Here is a 23030-nt window from a genome sequence, read left to right on the forward strand (position 1 = left end):
TATTCAATCAAATTACACTCACCAGGACTTTAATTCACCCTTTATTTAGGAGATATATAGATATACACACACACAGGGGCAGAACTACAGGGAGTGCAGAGTCCGCAACTGCGACAAGGCCCCAGCTTAAAAAATAAAAAATCCCCCCCCCCCCGCCAAAAAACAAACAAACCGTTGACCTGTCACTGCCTGCACTGATATCATGCGAGTGTGTTGTGATGCTTCACTAGTGTCTCTGACTACAGGGGTTAGTGTTTCTGTTTTACCCATTGGTGTTTATGTGTGTGTGTGTGTGTGTGTATGTGACTGTGTGTGTATTTATGCATGTATGTGTGTATGTTTGTGGAACCAGCAAATTACAGGCCTTGTTACTACAGCATGGGGGGAGGGGTAAACAGTGTCACTATACAGTATGGGGGGGCTGGACTATGTCACAGACTACTGTGGTCACTTTATAAAGTACTGGGGCCGGTAGGGGCAGGCCAGCTATCTCACCGGCAGATTTCAGACTGTGTCACTGACTCACTATATACAGTACTGGTGGGTTAAACAGTGTCACTATATACAGTAATAGGGGGTCAGACTATCTCACAGACTGTGGGTACAGGTACCTCCTTTTGCAGACATGTAATCTAATTCACATTTTTTTTTCTGTGTTAAATATTAAAAAAAATAATATGTATCAAATTCACCTTTTTTTGGGGGGGGGGGAGGGCACTTCTTAGATTCTTGCACCTGGGCCCTGTGGTTTCTAGTTACGCCTTTGTGTACACACACACACACACATATATACATATACAAACACACATAACAACACTAAAATAAAGCAGATCTGTACCTGTCATGTTCAAAGACTTTCTGGAATCCATCAAAGCATTTGTTGCTGGAAATTTGTTTCAATGCCATATTCAAGACTGTGCAAAATAAATGAAATAGAAACTGTATAAACAAAAGCAAAACCGTTATAGGGACATGAAACACTTTTTATTTTATTTCAGGATTCAAATAGGGCATGCAATTATAAACAACTGTCCAATTGTCTTATAAAATTTGCTTTATTTTCTTTGTATTTATTGTTGGAGGAGCAGCAATAAACTACAAGGAACTAGCTAAACACATTTGGTGACCCAATGACATGAAGCATATATATGCAGCCACCAATCACCAGCTAGATCCCAGTAGTGCATTGCTGCTCCTACCTAGGTATGCTTTTCAACAAAGGCTACTAGGATAAACACACATTAGGTAATTGATGTAAATTGTAAAGTTGTTTAAAGGGACAATCCATAAGACTAAGTGGAGCTCGCTCTTGCTCTGTCAGACAGCAGGAGCGAGCTGCACTTAGTGCTATGGCGCGGTCGGGCCGGGCTGTGACTATACAGCTGGCCCGATGCGCTGAGTAAATATAACAGACCCGCTCAGCAGAGTACAGAGAGCGGGTCAGTAAAACAGCGTTTTTTTTTTTAAAATTAATAGGGTATATTATGTTTTTTTAATGTTTGGCTAATATAATGTTATATAATTCTGAACTATGTGCAGAATTATATAACATTATTTTTAAGGTTTACTGTCCCTTTAAACTTGTCGGAACAATTACCCTGAATGAAAATAAGAGGTATTCTAATCTAAAAAAATGAATACATTTACTAAAATCTCTGTAAGCTAAAAACAAAAAATGTCTTAGCTCAGGTGTCACATTTTAGTCACCAATAACATCAAACAGGTTAGAATTTTATTAACATCCAAAATGAACATTTACATAAGTAATTGAAACAGAACAATTCACTTTATTCAAGAAGAGTTAAATATTACCCTGTTTGTAGCCCTTGAAAATAATTTTAAACACCCTGTATTTTCAAATGCTCATATCTTTTGCCTGGAATGAGATGTATGGCTGAGATTTGGCAGTTAGATCTGGACTGGGAATCGCTACAAAAGTGGAAAAAATCTCAAGTGGTTTGGTTAAGTAGTTTTTGAGATATTTGAGATTGAAACAACACGGGTATGAGTTGAAAATCCCATAGACTTAATATTGGAGATACAGAATAGTTTATTTAAAGGGACAGCATACATCAATTTTCATATAACTGCATGTAGTAGACACTACTATAAAGAAGAATATGCGCAGATTCTGATATAAAAATCTAGTATAAAACCTTTTAAAAACGTACTTAGAAGCTCCCAATTTAGCACTGTTGAGGAGATTAATTTGTGACACCCAGGGATGGGCTGGAAACCCAAAGAGAGCAGACACTCCCCCTTCCCTGCATATGCAAAGACTCTTTACACAAACAGGAGCAAACCGGAGACCTAAAACTTTGGGGCTTTGTTAGGAGTCTGAAAATCAGCACAATGTTATTTAAAAATCAGCAAAACTATACATTTAAATAAATAAAAAAATCTGTATGGGATATATAAATAGATCTACAAAACATTTATGCAAATAAATCTAGTGTACAATGCCCCTTTAAGAAACAGGTGCATGGATTTGTTTGAAACTTTGTATTTGACTAAATTGTGTGGTGAGGGTCTGCCGTTACATTGGGTGAACAATTTGAGTTATTTAAACTAAAATTCAAGATGGCGCCACAAGCACATTTTTACGCATGCATGTTTTATTGCTTTTGTAAACGATCTTCTCTGTTATTACCGAATGATGCACACAGCTCCCTGACATTTTCTCAACCATGGCAATTAGACCTAGGAGAAGTGTGAGGGATGAGAGTAAAATGATTTATAAGTGGTGGGTGTTGCAATATAAATATTTTGTGAGAGAGGTGAGTAGGGCGATACTAGATTAGTATAGTACAAAATATATTTTTATACATTTTTTTTAAACAAAATAAATATATAGTGAGTAATTGTGATATTTCTGATAGAAAACAGGTTAAGAGGTATGCTAAATAGCTTTTTATTGTTACTATCTTTGAAGCTCTAAACAGTGGTATATTTCTAATAGAAGTGACTGCAAAATAATTTTAATAGATTTTTTCTTGTATTTATTTAAATTGTACTTGTGGAATGTTCATTATTTCATGTTATAGATGCACAATAAGTACTTAAGTTCTACTGGAAGGAAGATATAATGAGATGAGTTGGATGAACAGAGTGGTTAACAAGAAATTATATTTTCATAAATAACAGGTATCAGAATTTAAGTTTTAAATTTATCAGTTTTCTTAACAGAAGGCTAAAAAAAAAAAGTACATTAATGCCTAGAGTTTTAGTTGTTAATCAAACATTAAAAGGGATATGAAAGCCAAAAACATTATTTCATGATTCAGATAGAGTGTGCAATTTTAAACAACTTTCTAATTTACTTCTATGGTCATTTTTTCTTTGTTTTCTTAGTATTTTTTGTTGAAAAGCTGGGACGTATGCTTAGGAGCAGGCCCATTTCTGGAGCACTATAAGGCAGCAGTTTTGCAATAATGTTATCCATTTACAAGAGCACTAGATGGCAGCACTATTTTCTGCCATGCAGTGTTCCAGATGACTACCTAGGTATCTCTTCAACAAAGAATATCATTGGAACAAAGAAAATTTGATAGAAGTAAATTGAAAAAACATTTAAAATAGGTTCCATCTGAATCACAAAATATATTTTTTGAGTTCCATAGCTCTTTAAAAAGCTAGGAAATTCCCAAATTAAACTGCCCCTGCTCTGGGTGCTTTGCATGACATCATCAATGACATCACATATGACATGGTTGACAACATCATTTAATGACATCACTAATGGCATTAGTAGTGACAATTTCCTACACATCAGAGAAATGTGGAAGCATATATTACAATGTATCTCAAATTACAATGTTCAATATTGTTTATAAAATCACATATGCTATAATTAATGGTATCATAAACAGAAATGTGTAGAAATATATGCATGTTTACCATATATAAAAAAGTATGTAGTGAGATATTATTTAATACGTTGTTTGTATGAAATGTGTTTTTATGTATAATACGTGTAAGAGGTTTAAGAAGATGCTCTGTTTTAGGGAAAAGGAGATAAGTGCTGTATGAGTTAAGGTGAGCTTGAGAAAACTAACCAAAAGATGTACAAGCAAATATCAAGAGGATAGAAGAGGCTGCGTGTACATGAGAAATTAGGGCAAGAAAAGGTCAAGGAGGCGTACGTATCTCAGAGAGGTTTGAGGATGAGAAGACTGATGTGCATAAGAGAGAAAGATAAGTGGATGAGAGAGTTTGATTAATGGAAAGGATGAGAAGCTCATTGTATGAGAAAAAGGAGGGGGTGTAAAAATAAACGAGTGTGAGAAGGGTAAGGAACATGTTACAGGTACATATTAAAGGGACACTCAGGTTAAATTAAATTTTCATGATTCAGATACAGCATGTGATTTTAAACAACTTTCCAATTTACTTCCATTAAAAAAAAAATGTGCACAGTCTTTTATATTTACAATTTTTGAGTCACCAGATCCTACTGAGCATGTGCAAGAATTCACAGACTATACGTATATGCATTTGTGATTGGCTGATTGCTATCACATGGTACAAGGGGAGTGGAACTATACATAACTTTGACATTTGTTATAAAAAAATCTACTACTTATTTGAAGTTCAGACTAAGTGCTATTGCATTGTCTTGTTATCTTGCATTTGTTGATTATGCAAATCTAATGTGTTGACTGGTCCTTTAAGGTAATTAATACTCTGATGTGATGTAGATATGGCAGGTAGAAGGGGCAACACAGAAGACAAGGCTGTGTGTGAGGGAAAGGAAGTGAGATGGAAGAATGAGGAGATGCTTCTGTGTACAAGTGAGGCTAGGGTGAGGAAAATAGGGTTAAAAAGCAGAAAGTTAGAGTGTTATTCTTTTAGAAAACATTTTTTTATTGATTTGAAAAATGGTGTAATGGGTTATGTCATTACTGATGTCACTAGTGATGTAATTGATCATTTAGATATTATTTATTTGTGTAGGAAAATTTTAAAGATTGCCACTATTGATACCATTGATGATGTCATATATGATGTGATTTACCATAACTTTAAAATGACATGCTCTATCTGAAATCATGCAAGTTTAATTTTGACTTTCCTATCCCTTTAAAATATTCGACACAACGTAATTAAAAGGGACAGTCTACACCAGAATTTTTGTTGTTTAAAAAGATAGATAATCCCTTTATTACCCATTCCTTAGTTTGCATAACCAACAGTTATAATAATACACATTTTACCTCTGTGATTACCTTTATTTAAGCCTCTGCAGACTGCCCCCTTTCAGTTCTTTTGACAGACTTGCATTTTACCCAATCAGTGCTGACTCCCAGGTAACTTCACGTGTGTGAGCTCAATGTTATATATAATATATATATTTATATAAAACACACATGAACTAATGCCCTCTAGTGAGAACTGTCAAAATGCATTCAGATTAGAGGTGGCCTTCAAGGTCTAAGAAATTAGCATATGATCCTACCTAGGTTTAGCTTTCAACTAAGAATATCAAGAGAACAAAGCAAAATTGGTAATAAAAAGTAAATTGCAAAGTTGACTAAAATTACATGTCCTATTTGAATCATGAAAGTTTATTTTGGACTTAACAGTCCCTTTAACTTACATTATAAAACACACACTATATATATATATATATATATATATATATATATATATATATATATATATATATATAATCTATATCTATCTATCTATCTCTCTCTATATATATATATATATATATATATATATATATATATATATATATATATATATATATATATATATATATATATATATATATATATATATATATATATATATATATATATCTATATCTATATATATATATCAATAAACATTCTATTTGAAACCATTCAAAGTGTGTATACATTTTTTTGTGGACAATATGTATGTATGTGCGAATACAGCACTCACTGCCCTGACTACAAGGCAGAAAATGACACTAGTTAAATTAAAACATAACTTTTAATAGTAAATTAAAAATAGGTAAGAAGAGGGGGCGGAGCCAACTTTGAAGCTGAGCAGACGCAGGTGTTGAGAGCTCCTGCTCCAATAATACATTAAACTTCATGAAAAAACCCTCAAAACCTAAGCTTTAAATAATTAAAGTGGATTTAAGCCATACAGTACACAGAGGAGCACTAGCTCCTAACCGGGTAACCCAGCTTCTCATCTTGTTCACAGAGATGACCCTTAGGAGAGCCGAGTAGTAGCCATTACAGCAATGATGTCATAGGCGCCACAATCCTCTAGAGTCTGAGAGCTCCTTGATCTCTACTGTCGTGGTCAGTACTTTTCGATACTGGGACATAGTTGTACTTACACCCCGGTCTCTCTTCACTACTTACCTACCGGGAACAATTGAGATTTGTTGCCTAATGAAGAGGATGGACTCACAGATCTGGGCCGCGCTCGCCGCTCTGGAGCTCCGCATGGATACGCAGTTTGCTTCTCTTGCCCGATGCCTTTCTTTTGACAGGGAGGACCCGATTCAGAGGATGACCCTAACATAGCAGATGACCTACCAGCAGAAGATCATAACTCACAATCCTCTTGTTTTTACAGCGAGAGAAGAGATGAGATCAGCAGTGATCTATTTATTCCTCCTACAAGGCCTCCTGACGTGGATCTCCAGTTCGCTACTCCTCCGACGCCAGATCTTCTTAAGATACATGCAGCTCTATGTTTTGTTCCTGTTCCGAGGCGGCCGACCGGAATGGGGCTGAAGAGAAGAAAACCTACTACTAACCGCACTAGAGTTGCCTACAAGTTCAGTCGCCATAAGGTGGGTGTCGGGGGTAATGTGTGGGGGCATACAGGGAAGCTGAGGACAATGTCGCAAGAGTACTCTGTCATAGCGGATTCGCAAATTTCATGTTCCAGCCTCCATACCCATTACCTACCTGCTCCTCTACTATCTGGGTCAAATAAGACCTTTCAGTTACCAGTCTTTCATAGAAGAGGCAAGAAATATCCTACTGGCTCCCTACAAGATCGTTTTGATCCGGGTGGCTTGTGTTATCGGTCATGCATACCATAAGTACTGATGGATTGTATATTTACCTCATGAGTGAACTTCCAGTAGTAATACGGCTACGTTTGTGTATAGAGTTTCCCAGCTCCTTCAACAGCCCTATTGTCACCCATTTCAGTCCTTTATTTCTGGGGCGCTTTAATGAGAGCAAACAGGACTGATAACGATCCCCCTCTACAACACGGGCCTACCCAGCGCTATTTGTTTGCAAAACTGGCGAGGGGTAATAGCTCTACTATAAAACTTGGAACCTTAACCAAATGGCTGGAGACTCAATTTCTTAAATCTTGCCAGATTGTTCTTCTACACTCTTGATCATAAGGACAGTTTCTCGCATAAAGACTTACTATGGTTTGGAAGTGTACGCAGTGTTATTAATGTTAAGTTCTTATGATATACCTGTTTATATATACTATAAGTCATTGTTTCCTATATCACCACGTCAGGGCATTTGATTATGGGTTGAGTTTCTACCTATTCTTACTGTCCCTCATATTAATAGTTTGGTAGACATAAAGATAGGTCTCCCAGCCTTTTAGACAATAATTGGACAGGTTGATCCCCTGGCCAGTTGTTACCTGTTTGGAGTGTTTTCCTTTAATTTTATTCCACCCTTCACATTTTATAGGATAATATACACATTACCGTTCTTTTGTGGTGACATATGCTATGGGTCTGTTTGGAATTATCTACCTAGATGTGTAGTTTATTTGACATGGCAGTACTAGTTATTAAGCAATCCTTGAGGCTGCTGAACATGTTTTATTTAAGCAATCAGCCTGTATTCACAAGCTAAGCACTGACAACCACCCCACCTAAATGCAGACTAGCTACAAGCCAGTCCACTGTTATTACCCATGGATATGTAATGGTACTTGATATTAGGGATGCTAGAGGAAATTGCCACAGACATACAAATACTATATATACATTAGTCTACATAAACTGCTTTTATGTCCAATGTACGCAATTCCCCTAGGGGCTAGGTCTGACTAACCCTTACACACTTTTGCCGCAACATTTACCAGTGCTGGTTTGTACTATTGGTATAGCTAATTTTTAAACTACTGTAACCTGTGATACTTATGTTTTGTATAGAATGGAGGTTATTGAAAATTGGAATTATCTTTTAAAAGTATGCTTTAACAATCATCTTCTCCCTATCTCCCTTGCCATCTACCCTCAAATCTAGTCAAATTATTTTCACATAACTACTTCCCGTCTTATTATCTAGACATTAGCATATTGCCTGTACTGCTCCATTTGCTTAATGTTAAAATGTACGTCAGACTTCCCCAATATTTTACTATCAGACCTGTCTTAATACGTTCCCTCCACCAGTATGCATACTATCTCAACCTAACGATATTTCTTGGGAATTTAAGAGTCTTGAGCAGGACAACCTGTATTGCACATTGAAAAGCTATTCCCCTCCCTATTTATTGAACAAACTATAAGTTCTTTCCTTGAAGGCTACCCCTGTGGGTATATTAGATGACACCTATTTACTCCCAGCGCCTTACTATTTTGATTTCTTATAAGGCTCCTCCCCCCATCCCCTCCCCCACCCCAATTAGAGCGGCTCTTGCCCGCTGAATCTCCTCTCCCCTTCCCGCTAACTTGATCCAAAAGTGATCAAATACAATCTAACTCCTACTTGCCCCAAATTCTCTTTCATCCTATAGATTACATAACTATATGAATGGCAAGGTGGAGGCTTTACTTATCTCTATAATATCAAAATGAGGTTTTGTTATTATTTTTCAGTATACTGGTTATATATGTCTTGCAAGATAATTCTCGTTTACTAGATACACAGTCTAATATTACATATTTATTGTTTTGATATTTGTCCAGAGACACAGACTCAATACCCAGATATGTTAGATCTCCATATTTTTTTCTTTTTTGCTAAGTTCTTGGGTACACCATGCATGTTTTGACGTTATATCTTTATTGTCTCTAGATGAACACTTGCTGTATTTTTTCTCACAACCTCAATAAAAAATATATTTAAATTTTTTTTTAAAAATAATAATAGGTAAGAAAATTAAAAAACATGGAAGGAGTAGGTGTGTTATAATAACCCTAGTAAATAGTATTTCAATAGGCCTTTGAGGTAAGTTAGCCTCAAATAGTCCAAGGTTTAAATCCTGAATATCTTAGGTATCCAAATAGTGTTAACAATGCCACAAATCTAGGTAATATATCCTACCCCCCAGTCTTGAAAATAAGATTGAGCAGATGAATCTGCTTATATATATTGAACAGATATCATTCAAGACAGGGTGGGAAAAAGGAAAAAGTTATGTAATAAATGTAACCTGTGTGTAATGTAATGCTTCAACACGTGAATCTAGGTGATACAATGGTCTACCTATTAGGTCAAACTTTAAGTGACACAGATCCCAAGTACCAGTGTTGTGATATTCTCCCAATGGTCTGGGTTATAATGTTTCAATACATAAATCTCAATGGTACATAGGTGTGCCTCTTAGAACGCAAATGTTATGACATAATTCCCAGAATTGGGATATCGTCCCAAAGATCTGGGCTATGATACTGTTCGTATAATACTGGGGGATTATTAAGCCACAGTGTAATGTACTTGAATTTATAGGTCCCCTCCGGGTGTATTAGGTTAATCCACAGTGCACAGTATAAACGGGCACTTTTAAATTCTGAGATCACTCTAAGAGAGATTATTGGTATTGGTCAGTTCTCTGTTGTGGTAGGGTGCTTAGTTAATTGTCACGTAAAACATGAGAGGGGTAACTTCCTGTATTTTTTGATATTATAGCTACAGTAGGTCAAGCAAAATAACCGTTATTAATAAAATGGTATTAACATATATCTGTTATACGCTTGCAGTTAGCATTAAACGATACATGATTATAAAGTCATGTATAGCTTGGACCGGAGTTTATTAGTTCTATAATTAAATTAAGTATGGGTTTTCTTATGTCAGTGTCACCATGTATAATATTGAATCAAATCTGTTCCTTGAGCCCTAGAGCTTCAAGTTCAGGCTCTGTGCTGGTTCTGTGAGTATGTAAATAAAATTAATTAGACCCTTTCAACATCTAGTGTGTAGCATGGTGACATACTGTCACTAGCGCTGTACTGTTAGTGTGCCCCTTATTCTATTGTACTACGTCAAGATTATTCACTTAAAAGGGTTAATATGACCTAATATAGAGGTTCTTATCTACTTGTAATTGTAGAACTTGATAAATAATCAGCATTAGTAGTGTAGTAATACTACTTCTTGGTAACTATAGCCTATTGTAGCGGTTGGTGCTGATACAGGTTTCCTTTAGTTATACACTTCCAACTGTCATATATTAGCCACAGAGTATAGATATTAAACACTGTCGTATGCTGTCAGCTAAGTTCTAATTAAAGTAAATCTCTTGTTACAGTTTGTAAATAGACAGTTAATATTGTGATATCTCCATGCTGGTTGCGTTCCCCAGCAGGAGTGACTAACTTGTAACAGTTGGTATCGCTAATACTTTGTTGCCAATATTTTAGCACAGCCGCTGTATATGTGTTGTAAATCATCTATCCTTAATTTAAATGCCGGATTAATAGTAAAACTGCAGAATATGTGATAACTATACCGTTGGGAGAACAACTCATCCCAAATTACTCATACTGATATACCATGCAATGTAATCCCTGCGTACACTTAATAGTGGCACCATAGACTCAGGTTAAGTGAGGAGCATACAATTGGGAGAACAACTTATGGTATAATAACACTGTACACTACTCCTGTCCAGTTAAAAAAGGAGCCCCCATAAGCTCCTGGTCTTTCCCTAACTGGGCTTTTTCAAAGGCAGTGAGCCGCCCGTTCCCTGGGGATAAGAAGCCGGTGTAAACCAGAAGTTCTGCCTAAAAGTGATTCCCATTGGTTGATTCGAGTGTCAATCAATGTGGACATCATTGCCTGATTTGCTGTGTTCTAAAGGTGAATTATTGCAGCCCGTCAATATTGGCTTAAGGTGGACTTAAACACTGCCTTGCTGAAAGTATGTAGTTGTACTAGATGTTAGCCCAAGAGAAATTATGTACATCAGTAAGTAAAGCCCAATCTAGATAAACGATTCTTCGAGTTCTAAGCTTATAAAGGGCAAAAAGACTCCTGATATATGTCGTGGCTTACGTGCATTTCAAATAGATGTATAGAATTCAGATGCTAGATGCTTGGTATTCAGGCATCAAACATCATAAATGAGCATAAATATTTAGTAATATCTCAGTACCTAGATGCTGGAGTTCTTAGATGAGTTACTAGTCATATACCTGGCACTAAGTTGGACTAGCTCCAAAATTTGTCATGTTCATGATCATAATAGGGTTTTGGCATTATTATTATTATAATGAATACAAAAAGTAAGATACTGACTTAAGTGGCATATTAACCCCAACATCATAGATTAGCAGTCGTGTCCGTGATCTAGGTTATTCTCCGACTACATATTAGTGAATTGGTTGACTCTATTCTGATTGAAAAAAGTGGTGTTCAAATAATTTCAGAACAGTGAACTATGTGCTAAGATCAAAAGAAAAATATATATACTAATGTATAATCATGATTGTGAAATGAGAACATATGTGTGGTGTACGTCACACAGCAAATGACACCCAAACAATGAAAAGGAAAACAATTGGACAAGACACTGGGATATTCAAACTCCAAAGGGGTGTGGGGTTTATTTTGTTTATAAAACTAGTTATATTGTAAAATATTCTGAAGTACCAGGATCAATCAATTGGGTTTACACTAAGTAGGTGATGCGAGGGAAAGTGAATGTGAGTTAAAGTATACATGAGGTTCAGTCATTCAGTTTAGAGTGTCCCTATGGACACAATAATATGGGTATCCTATCTTGCACCTTGGTGTAAGGTTTGAGATATTCGATCACTTTATCAACTTCTTGTGATATCACAAGAAATTCCTTTGTGCTACCATGATCATTAATTGATCTATGTATTGGGGTCATCCTGATAAGATTTCTATATAGTCAAGGGACCATTATTCTTTGGGGTCATCTTATATGGTCAATATTGTTAAGCCCGTTTTATGGTCCTGTATGTAAGTCTAGTTTCCATTTCAATTATTTTAATGTAACTTTCTAGTTTACGTGAGTCCACTGCTGTTCTCTGTATTTAGTATCTTATTGTCTAATCGTACTCTGAAACTATTGTATCTTTCAGTTATCCTTCAGAAGGATAATCTCTATCCATTACAAATCTTGTGAAGATTTATATGAATATATAATAATTATTTTTCTCATTTAGCCCATTGCGTTCTGAATTCAGTAGATATATCCATCTGCTTTCGTCCTTTAGCAGTGCTGTTTCCAGGTCTCCACCTCTTATGCCCAAACTCACTTTTTCGATTCCCCAACATTGAATGTCCTCTTTTCTGGAATTGTGGTGTTCCAAGAAATGTAGGACTACACTTGTAAGAGTTTTCTCTTCTCCTGTGTCTTTTGCTGCGTTCTTAATATTTCTAAGATGTTCCATGAGACGAGTTCTAAGCTTTCTTGTCGTCATTCCTACATAATACTTTCCACATTTGCAGAGGATAACATATATCACCCTTTCTGTATTGCAGCTAATATACCGGCAAATTTTGTGATTTTTGCCGAATCTGTCCGATATCGATGGGGTTCTCACTATATAATTACAAGTGCTGCAATTTCCACACTTGAATGAGCCTGGATTAAAGGCTGTTCTGGTATTCCTTTTTTGAAAATGGCTACTAGTTATTAGGTCTTTTAGGTTTTTAGACCACCTATAGCTTGTCTCCTATGATGGATTTCAAGGAGGGGTCTGTCATTAGGATTTCCCAATGTTTAGATATGATTTCTACTATTTCCGGGGTATGTGAGTTATATGTCAGGACAAGTCTAGGTACATCTTGTTTGTCCTTAGTTCTGGTCTATTTGTGTGTTGGGCTCTTTGTTTAGCCTTTTTAGTGCATCTCTTACTGTAACCTCGTTCTTTAAGTCTTGTAGTTAGTTTGGTTGCTCTCAGTTGGAAAGTACTCTCCTCCGAGCAGGTCCTTCGTACCCTCAGCAATTCTCCTGTGGGCAAGCCTCTTATAGTTCCTGGTACGTGTACGTTTTCGATTTATACATCGGTCTGAATATTGCCATTTGGATCTATCTTGATTGTTAAATCTAGGAAGTTGATGGTGTTTTGACTGGCCTCATGGGTCAATTTGATGTTCAGCTCATTTTTGTTTAATATTTCCAAAAATGTTATCAATTCTTCATATGTACCCTCCCATATGAAGAAGATGTCATCTATTTACCTCAACCACATTGGTATCTTGTCAGTGTATATTGTATTGACATCAGTGAAAACTTCCACTGCCTCCCCCCAACCCAAGAAAAGATTTGCATACGTGGGAGCGCAGGCTGTGCCCATGGCAGTCCCATGTATTTGGAGGTAATACTGGTTATCAAAAATGAAAAAAATATTTTGCAGTACAAATTCTAGTAGTTTTATGATGAAGTTGTTGTGTTCTTCATCCTCCTCAGACTTTTGTTCCAAGAAGTAACGTATTGCTTGAATCCCATTGTGATGGTTTATTGATGTATATAATGATTCTACATCCGTGGTCACTAGCCAAGATGTCGGATTTAAGGTAATATTATTCAATCTTTGTAATACCTGCATAGTGTCCTGAACATAGGACGGAGGTTCTGCAACATATTACTTTAGTCGAAAATCAATGTATTGGCTTTCCTTTTCAGTGAGGCAACCAATACCTGACACGATTGGTCTTCCTGGGGGAATTTCTTGATTTTTTTATGTATTTTAGGCATCAAGTAGAATGTTGCCACCTTCGGCTTTGGTACACTCAGGTATTTACTTTCCTTGGCATTTAATATTCCTTTTTCTCCTGCTTTTACTAGCAGAGAGTTATATTTCTGTTGATAGCTGACCATGGGATTATATGGTAATTTGCTGTAGCAGTTCTTATCTTTGAGTTGTTTATTTACTTCCTTTAGGTACATCGTCAATGGCCATATCAAAATGTTTCCCCCCTTGTCTGAGTTACGTATGACAACTTCATCCCAGCTCTGCATTTCTTGTAGTGCCGCTCTTTCTTTGTATGTCAGATTGTTACTTTTGGGTAATGCTTTCAGTTTTGTGAGGTCATTACACACCATCTCATTAAATATATCTAATTGTGGCACATTCACGTTTCTTGGAACAAATGTAGATTAGTGATTTTGTTCCTCCATTTTTTATCATGAGGGAAATCATCATTCAGTAGACTAAGTCCTGAATAGTTTGGGCTTCTTCATCATTCCATCCCCATTCAGGCTGTTTGTTGGTGAAGAATTTTGCATGTACAGCTGGATGTCTTTGATGGTACACCTTGGAACACCACAATTCCAGAAAAGAGGATATTCAATGTTGGGGAATCGAAAATGTGAGTTTAGGCATAAGAGGTGGAGACCTAGAAACAGCAATGCTAAAGGCCGAAAGCAGATGGATATATCTTCTGAATTCAGTACAACCCAATGGGCTAAATGAGCAAAATAATTATTATATATTCATATAAATCTTCACAAGATTTGTAATGGATAGAGATTATCCTTCTGAAGGATAACTGAAAGATACAATAGTTTCAGAGTTCGATTAGACAATAAGATACTATTATACAGAGAACAACAGGAGTGGACTCACGTAAACTAGAAAGTTACATTAAAATAATTAAAATGGAAACTAGACTTACATACAGGACCATAAAACGGGTTTAACAATATTAACCATTAAAGATGACCCCAAAGAATAATGGTCCCTTCACTATATAGAAATCTTATCAGGATGACCCCAATAAACAGATCAATTAATGATCATGGTAGCACAAAGGAATTTCTTGTGATATCACAAGAAGTTGATAAAGTTATCAAATATCTCAACCCTTACACCAAGGTGCAAGATAGGATACCCATACTATTGTGTCTAACCATAGGGACACTCTAAACTGAATGACAACCTCATTCATGTATACTTTAACTCACATTCACTTTCACTTGCATCACAATCACTATTTAGAACCCACCTAGTATAAACCCAAATTGATTGATCCTGGTACTTCAGGATATTTTACAATATAACTAGCTTTATAAATAAAATAAACCCTGCACCCCTTTGGAGTTTGAATATCCCAGTGTCTTTTGTCCAATTGTTTTCCTTTTCGCCGTTTGGGTGTCATTTGCTGTGTGACGTACACCACACATGTTCTCATTTCACAATCATGATTATACATTAGTATATATATATATATATATATATATATATATATATATATATATATTTCTTTTGATCTTAGCACATAGTTCACTGTTCTAAAAATTATTTGAACACCACTTTTCTCAATCAGAATAGAGTCAACCAATTCACTAATATGTAGTCGGAGAATAACCTAGATCACGGACACGACTGCTAATCTATGATGTTGGGGTCAATATGCCACTTAAGTCAGTATCCTACTTTTTGTATTCATAATAATAATGCCAAAACTCTATTATGATAATAAACATGAAAACATTTTGGAGCTAGTCCAACTTAGTGCCAGGTATATGACTAGTAACTCATCTAAGAACCCCAGCATCTAGGTACTGAGCTATTACTAAATATGTATGCTCAATTATAATGTTTGATACCTGAATACCAAGCATCTAGCATCAGAATTCTACACATCTATTTGAAATGCACGTAAGCCACAACATATATCAGACCTTTTTTCCCTTTATAAACTTAGAACTCGAAGAATCGTTTATCTAGATTGGGCTTTACTTACTGATGTACATAATTGCTCTTGGGCTAACATCTAGTACAACTATATACTTTCAGCAAGGCAGTGTTTAAGTCCACCTTAAGCCAATATTGACAGGCTGCAATAATTCACCTTTAGAATATGGCAAATCAGGCAATGATGTCCGCATTGATTGACACTCAAATCAACCAATGGGAATCACTTTTAGGCAGAACTTCCGGTTTACACCGGCTACTTATCCCCAGAGAACAGGCGGCTCCCTGCCTTTAAAAAAGCCCAGTAAGGACAAAACGCATTAAGGAATGACCAGGAGCTTATGGGGCTCCTTTTTTAACTGGACAGGAGTAGTGTACAGTGTTATTATACCATAGGTATCCTGGGATGAGTTGTTCTCCCAATTGTATGCTCCTCACTTAACCTGAGTCTATGGTGCAACTATTAAGTGTACGCAGGGATTACATTGCATGGTATATCAGTATGGGTAATTTTGGATGAGTTGTTCTCCCAACGGTATAGTTATCACATATTCTGCAGTTTAACTATTAATCCGGCATTTAAATTAAGGATAGCCGGGGGGGTGGAGCTAGCCAGCAAACTGAGAGGAAGCTTTTAGCTGGAGCTCCAGGCAGAGATTGCAAAATTGAGTATTATTAAAGCTGTTTTGGCACTGCTAGCTCTACACATTAAGTCCTGTGTGCTTCTAGACACTACTGGGAAGCAGCAGGGCAAATTTTGGAGCCGTTTTCGAGCGGTCCCAGGACCAGGCCAAAACTAGGAAAGGCCGTGGATGCGGCCTACCCCGGGCTGGAAGAAGTGCAGCAAGGGGCCAAAATCAATATAACTAAAGTCCCTACCATCCGACTGGCCAGATTACACTAAGTGGACCCAAGGATTGGCTATAACAAGCTAAAAATAAGCTTTTAAAGTGGAGCAGCTTACCGGAAGGTATAACAATTGAGGAGGTGGAGGAGGCCCCAGGAGTCATTGCCTGGAAGTGAAGGCTGAGGGGATCAGGCAAAAAGAAGGTGACAATATCTTTTGGAAACCACATATATGCTGTGGAGACTGCACCAGGGCTCAGCAACATAAGGGTGAGTGGCAGGAAAGTCACCATTTTAGATGCACTATCATTATACAGATTGTACTGCACACCTACTCACTATATCACTTTATCATAAAACCTTGCTTAGAGAGTGAGTTTATACCATAATCGGAGCATCCCTGCAGCATAGGGGAGAGACACTGGGGGAAGATTACAAAGAGAAAGCAACAAAAAGCTGCAGACTAATTAACTGTATGCCTAAATAGGCAGATAGCATGAGAAGTCACTAATATCAGATTCAGGGTTCTCAACCTAAGTAGTTCTAAAAAAGCCACAGCAGATAACATCTCACTAACCTGATTCTGCACCTCACCAAGGAGAGACTGGGATACTTTTAGCAAGACTTTCTGTGGTTAATGTTGTCACGTTGACATTGGAACGGCAGACCCTGAGATACTAAGAAATATTAGCAACACTCTGGAGAGATATTTAAAGCTTGCAATGTTTGGCTAAACATATAAAAACTCAACCTGGAGTGATTTCAAAGAGACATTGAGGATACTAGTTGTCATAATGCTACCTAGCAGCTAACTAATGTTTTTGTAAAACTGTTGGAGGAGGAAAGGGAGGCAAGGTGAGCAAAGGAGAATACGGGTGGAGCGCTTTCAATACATCTGATTCTCTGACGAATTCTGTAACATATTTTCTGAAGGGGGACATTCTTCAAGATGAAGAGCAGGAACCAAACAGTAAAGGACTGCTTATCCAAGTCGCAACTTAAACTCATAAAGCAGCCTCTCCAACAAAGCTACCCACTGAGGCAGAACCAACAGAGGAAGATAACCAAGTGGGAAAGGATATCCCAAACAACGAACTGTTAACCCAGATCAAAGCCTTCTTTCATGAAGAATTGAAAACAGTAATATATGACCTCAAGAAGGACATAAGAGAAATTGGAGGAAGGACAACAGAGCTGGAGAACAAGATTGATGATATCACGGAAGAGATCCCTCAAATCAAACACACTCTGCTAGATCATGCTATATATATTAAAAGCTTGAAGAGCAGGTGGAAGACTTAGAAAACAGATCTAGAAGATCAAATTTGAGAAACAGGAATCTCCCAGAAGATTACAAAAATCTCCAAGCGGATGTCACAGAGATATTTCACCAACTTATTCCAGATACAGAAATCAACATGTTACTATTTGATAGAATCCACAGAGCCCTCACCAGACCCTCCCAATCCAAAGCCAAAAACATTATAATTAAGTTACATTACTACCATGTCAAGGAAATGATTTTACAAGCGGCAAGACAAGCTAAGTCGATCACATATGAAGGTCACAATATCCAAATATATACAGGGAGTGCAGAATTATTAGGCAAGTTGTATTTTTGAGGATTAATTTTATTATTGAACAACAACAACCATGTTCTCAATGAACCCAAAAAACTCATTAATATCAAAAGCTGAATAGTTTTGGAAGTAGTTTTTAGTTTGTTTTTAGTTTTAGCTATTTTAGGGGGATATCTGTGTGTGCAGGTGACTATTACTGTGCATAATTATTAGGCAACTTAACAAAAAACAAATATATACCCATTTCAATTATTTATTTTTACCAGTGAAACCAATATAACATCTCAACATTCACAAATATACATTTCTGACATTCAAAAACAAAACAAAAACAAATCAGTGACCAATATAGCCACCTTTCTTTGCAAGGACACTCAAAAGCCTGCCATCCATGGATTCTGTCAGTGTTTTGATCTGTTCACCATCAACATTGCGTGCAGCAGCAACCACAGCCTCCCAGACACTGTTCAGAGAGGTGTACTGTTTTCCCTCCTTGTAAATCTCACATTTGATGATGGACCACAGGTTCTCAATGGGGTTCAGATCAGGTGAACAAGGAGGCCATGTCATTAGATTTTCTTCTTTTATACCCTTTCTTGCCAGCCACGCTGTGGAGTACTTGGACGCGTGTGATGGAGCATTGTCCTGCATGAAAATCATGTTTTTCTTGAAGGATGCAGACTTCTTCCTGTACCACTGCTTGAAGAAGGTGTCTTCCAGAAACTGGCAGTAGGACTGGGAGTTGAGCTTGACTCCATCCTCAACCCGAAAAGGCCCCACAAGCTCATCTTTGATGATACCAGCCCAAACTAGTACTCCACCTTCACCTTGCTGGCGTCTGAGTCGGACTGGAGCTCTCTGCCCTTTACCAATCCAGCCACGGGCCCATCCATCTGGCCCATCAAGACTCACTCTCATTTCATCAGTCCATAAAACCTTAGAAAAATCAGTCTTGAGATATTTCTTGGCCCAGTCTTGACGTTTCAGCTTGTGTGTCTTGTTCAGTGGTGGTCGTCTTTCAGCCTTTCTTACCTTGGCCATGTCTCTGAGTATTGCACACCTTGTGCTTTTGGGCACTCCAGTGATGTTGCAGCTCTGAAATATGGCCAAACTGGTGGCAAGTGGCATCTTGGCAGCTGCACGCTTGACTTTTCTCAGTTCATGGGCAGTTATTTTGCGCCTTGGTTTTTCCACACGCTTCTTGCGACCCTGTTGACTATTTTGAATGAAACACTTGATTTTTCGATGATCACGCTTCAGAAGCTTTGCAATTTTAAGAGTGCTGCATCCCTCTGCAATATATCTCACTATTTTTGACTTTTCTGAGCCTGTCAAGTCCTTCTTTTGACCCATTTTGCCAAAGGAAAGGAAGTTGCCTAATAATTATGCACACCTGATATATGGTGTTGATGTCATTAGACCACAGCCCTTCTCATTACAGAGATGCACATCACCTAATATGCTTAATTGGTAGTAGGCTTTCGAGCCTATACAGCTTGGAGTAAGACAACATGCATAAAGAGGATGATGTGGTCAAAATACTCATTTGCCTAATAATTCTGCACTCCCTGTAAGCACCCTACCATAACAGAGAACTGACCAATACCAATAATCTCTCTTAGAGTGATCTCAGAATTTGAGAGTGCCCATTTATACTGTGCACTGTGGATTAACCTAATACACCAGGAGGGGACCTATAAGTTCAAGTACATTACACTGTGGCTTAATAAGCCCCCAGTATTATATAAACAGTATCATAGCCCAGATCTTTGGGACGATATCCCAATTCTGGGAATTGTGTGATAACTTTTGCGTTCTAAGAGGCCCACCATTGTACCATTGAGATTTATGTATTGAAACATTATAACCCAGACCATTGGGAGAATATCACAACACTGGGACTTGGGATCTGTGTCACCTAAAGTGTGACCTAATAGGTAGACCAGTGTATCACTTAGATTCACATGTTGAAGCATTACATTACACACAGGTCACATTTATTACATAACCTCTTCCTTTTCCCACCCTGTCTTGAATGATATCTGTTCAATATATATATATATATATATATATATATATATATATATATATATATATATATATATATATATATATATAGATTCATTTGCTCAATCTTATTTTCAAGACTGGGGGGGTAGGATATATTACCTAGATTTGTGGCATTGTTAACACTATTTGGATACCTTTAAGCTATTCAGGATTTAACCCTTGGACTATTTGAGGCTAACTTACCTGAAAGGCCTATTGAAATACTATTTACTAGGGTTATTATAACACACCTACTCCTTCCATGGTTTTTAATTTTCTTACCTATTTTGAATTTACTATTAAAAGTTATGTTTTAATTTAGCTGGTGTCCTTTTCTGCCTTGTAGTCAGGGCAGTGAGTGCTGTATTCGCATTCTGTAGTGGGAACACCCTGATTCCCACATTTCCCCTTGGTTAATCAATTTTGTGCGAAGCACCCCTCTCAGAACTCTAATACAGTATTATATCAGACACATTCTAGAAACACAGATCTGAATAATAGATTGAGAGTTTGCACCCTAGTGGTGCCATTGCTTTAAAAACACGTTGAAAAATATACACACACCTGACTGCATGTGCTCTCCGCATTCTTATATACACACACACTCAAGCACATTTTAAAACTGCTATCCCGCAATACCAATAAACTTAAATCAAAATCAGGGGCATATTAATGCAAAGACCAACAAGGCATGAATTTGTAAAAAAAATATATATATATATATATATATATATATATATATATATATATATATATATATATATTTTGACCCTTTTGGCTTTTTGCCGAGGTCACATGACGTTTTCAATCTGCCGCCTGCCTTCGTTGGGGGGGGGGGAGCATAATTTTGAGTGCCTAGGGCAGCACAAAATCTAAATACGCCACTGATCAAAATGCTTTGTCAGATTAGACTTCCAGATGAAAAATTTCTTATCTATAGTGTGCATGGATAAAATGTAAGCAATACTTAAAACTATACGTGTTAACACTGTGATGCCCTGGCAAGTGAATTACCAGATAAAAACTATAATAATGTTTTATAGGATTGCATTAAAAAGCAAAAGTGCTACACATGGAAAAAATACTTGTTATACATAGTAGCAAACGCTGCTGCCATTGACTATCTGTAGCACTCTATGGCAGGAGTTTTTGTATGTATAACATTGCTATAAACCTTCTTGCAAACACAGCTGCCAGGTGGCTATTTAGACATGTGAACGCTCCTGAGCTCACTTAGGATTACTCTTTAAAAAAAAGATACTAAGAGAACTAAACAAAATAATAAAAGTAAACTGGAAAGTTGTTTAAAATTCTTACTTTACTTGCTTTCTCCTCTGTAACAGTTTAGTCTTGCTGCCTGTCTCCTCCCTGTCCCCACTGCAAATGCACACACAAAGGTGAGAGGGGGAATGAAAGTGAGCACTAAAGTAGGCTACAGCTGTCTGTCACATTCTACTACAGGCTGAATTCTAGACATGTTTAAAAACGACAAATCTCTCAGCTTTTCAATATGATTTTAGGTGTAATAGCTATTATATGCACTTATTGCATACAGAGGTAACAGTGCCCTTTTTTAAATAAAGCATTGCATGTAGGTAAACGTTACAGTATACATGGATTTCACATTTTGCAGCTAAAGCTCTTAAATTAAGAAAACTTGCAGTGATTTAACAGCTCATGAATATGTAGGTAATACACAGCAATAGCTAGGGGGTTTCCCTATCTAGCTGCTAACAGTCTATTACTAGCTGACATGCCGTGCTCTGTACAATGTGCACAGTTTAGAAACTGCAGCTTTAACTAGCTCATACTAAACATAACTCCTCAGACACTGCTTTATGAAAGGATATCAGCCAGTATCAGGTTTCACAGTGCAGCGTGTGAAGAGTTACATTTTTAGCTCCGTGTCTTTATGAGCTAATTTATTACCGTGGTAACCACCAGTTCAGGGAGAAGTGTTCCCGGAGAACAGAGGCAGGCAGGGCTGTGTGCTTTCACCTGCCTATTTTGTATCTTTGTTACTGAGTATTCACATTTCTTCAGAAAAAAACTTAAGTTCGTCCTTATACAAAAGAGAGAGTAATTACACTGTACAAAGAGCTTTAGCTGACCCCTCCCAAAAAATAATAATTTTAATCTCCCTGTCACATACTGAGCTCTCTCTTCTCCCCACAGTTCTCTGCACAGCATTGCGCTCACCTGCAGCCACACAAGCCCGCACTTCTACACCAAGGAGCACAGAATTCAGTGCATACAGTTGCTGACATTTAAAACAGAGGATTAATGTTACACTTCCCCCTGCAGGACGGGAGGGGCAAAACACTCAGAAATCATCTCACGGGCGGCCGTTTTAGCTTACCTATGAATTTCTGTTCACTCATGTGGTGACATAAAATGTTAAGAAAGTTTATGTTTGTGAAAGCAAAGCATTGCGAGGCCAAACAGTCCTCGTCTATTCATTTTAGATGCTTTCAGGAATGTGTTTGTTTTTTTAAGATTTTATTATCTAGCCAATTTCTGAGCCTTTATAGTGACAGTCATGGTCTAGCCTGAACTTTATAGCGACAGTCATGGTCGGATTTACATTTCAGGAGCCTGTAAGCACAGAAATCTGAAGCCCCCGCTTCCCCCCTTAAAAAAGTATAATACTCACGGTATCTGGATGAAATTTCCAGCAGTAATGTGTGTGATGCAATTTGCTATTTTTTAATAGTATTTTTTTAGCATTAGTATTTCTT

General features: G+C 37.2%; 1 protein-coding gene across 2 annotated transcripts in view; it reads right to left on the reverse strand.

Moving 5' to 3' along the window:
- ESD (esterase D) overlaps positions 1 to 21637 on the reverse strand; it is a 90304-nt gene extending 68667 nt beyond the window's left edge. The window contains exons 1-2 of one of the 2 annotated variants that reach the window (XM_053708013.1): positions 21610 to 21637; positions 839 to 914 (exon numbers count right to left, since the gene is read on the reverse strand). In XM_053708013.1, coding sequence (XP_053563988.1) covers positions 839 to 906 — 68 coding nt within the window. In that variant the 5' untranslated portion in view covers positions 907 to 914; positions 21610 to 21637. Of the gene's footprint in view, positions 1 to 838; positions 933 to 21609 lie in introns of those variants that run through there. The other variant, XM_053708014.1, reaches the window with a different exon arrangement.
- Between the last annotated feature and the right edge of the window lie 1393 nt (positions 21638 to 23030).

Source organism: Bombina bombina, chromosome 3 (assembly GCF_027579735.1).
Source record: "Bombina bombina isolate aBomBom1 chromosome 3, aBomBom1.pri, whole genome shotgun sequence".
Taxonomy (NCBI): domain Eukaryota; kingdom Metazoa; phylum Chordata; class Amphibia; order Anura; family Bombinatoridae; genus Bombina; species Bombina bombina.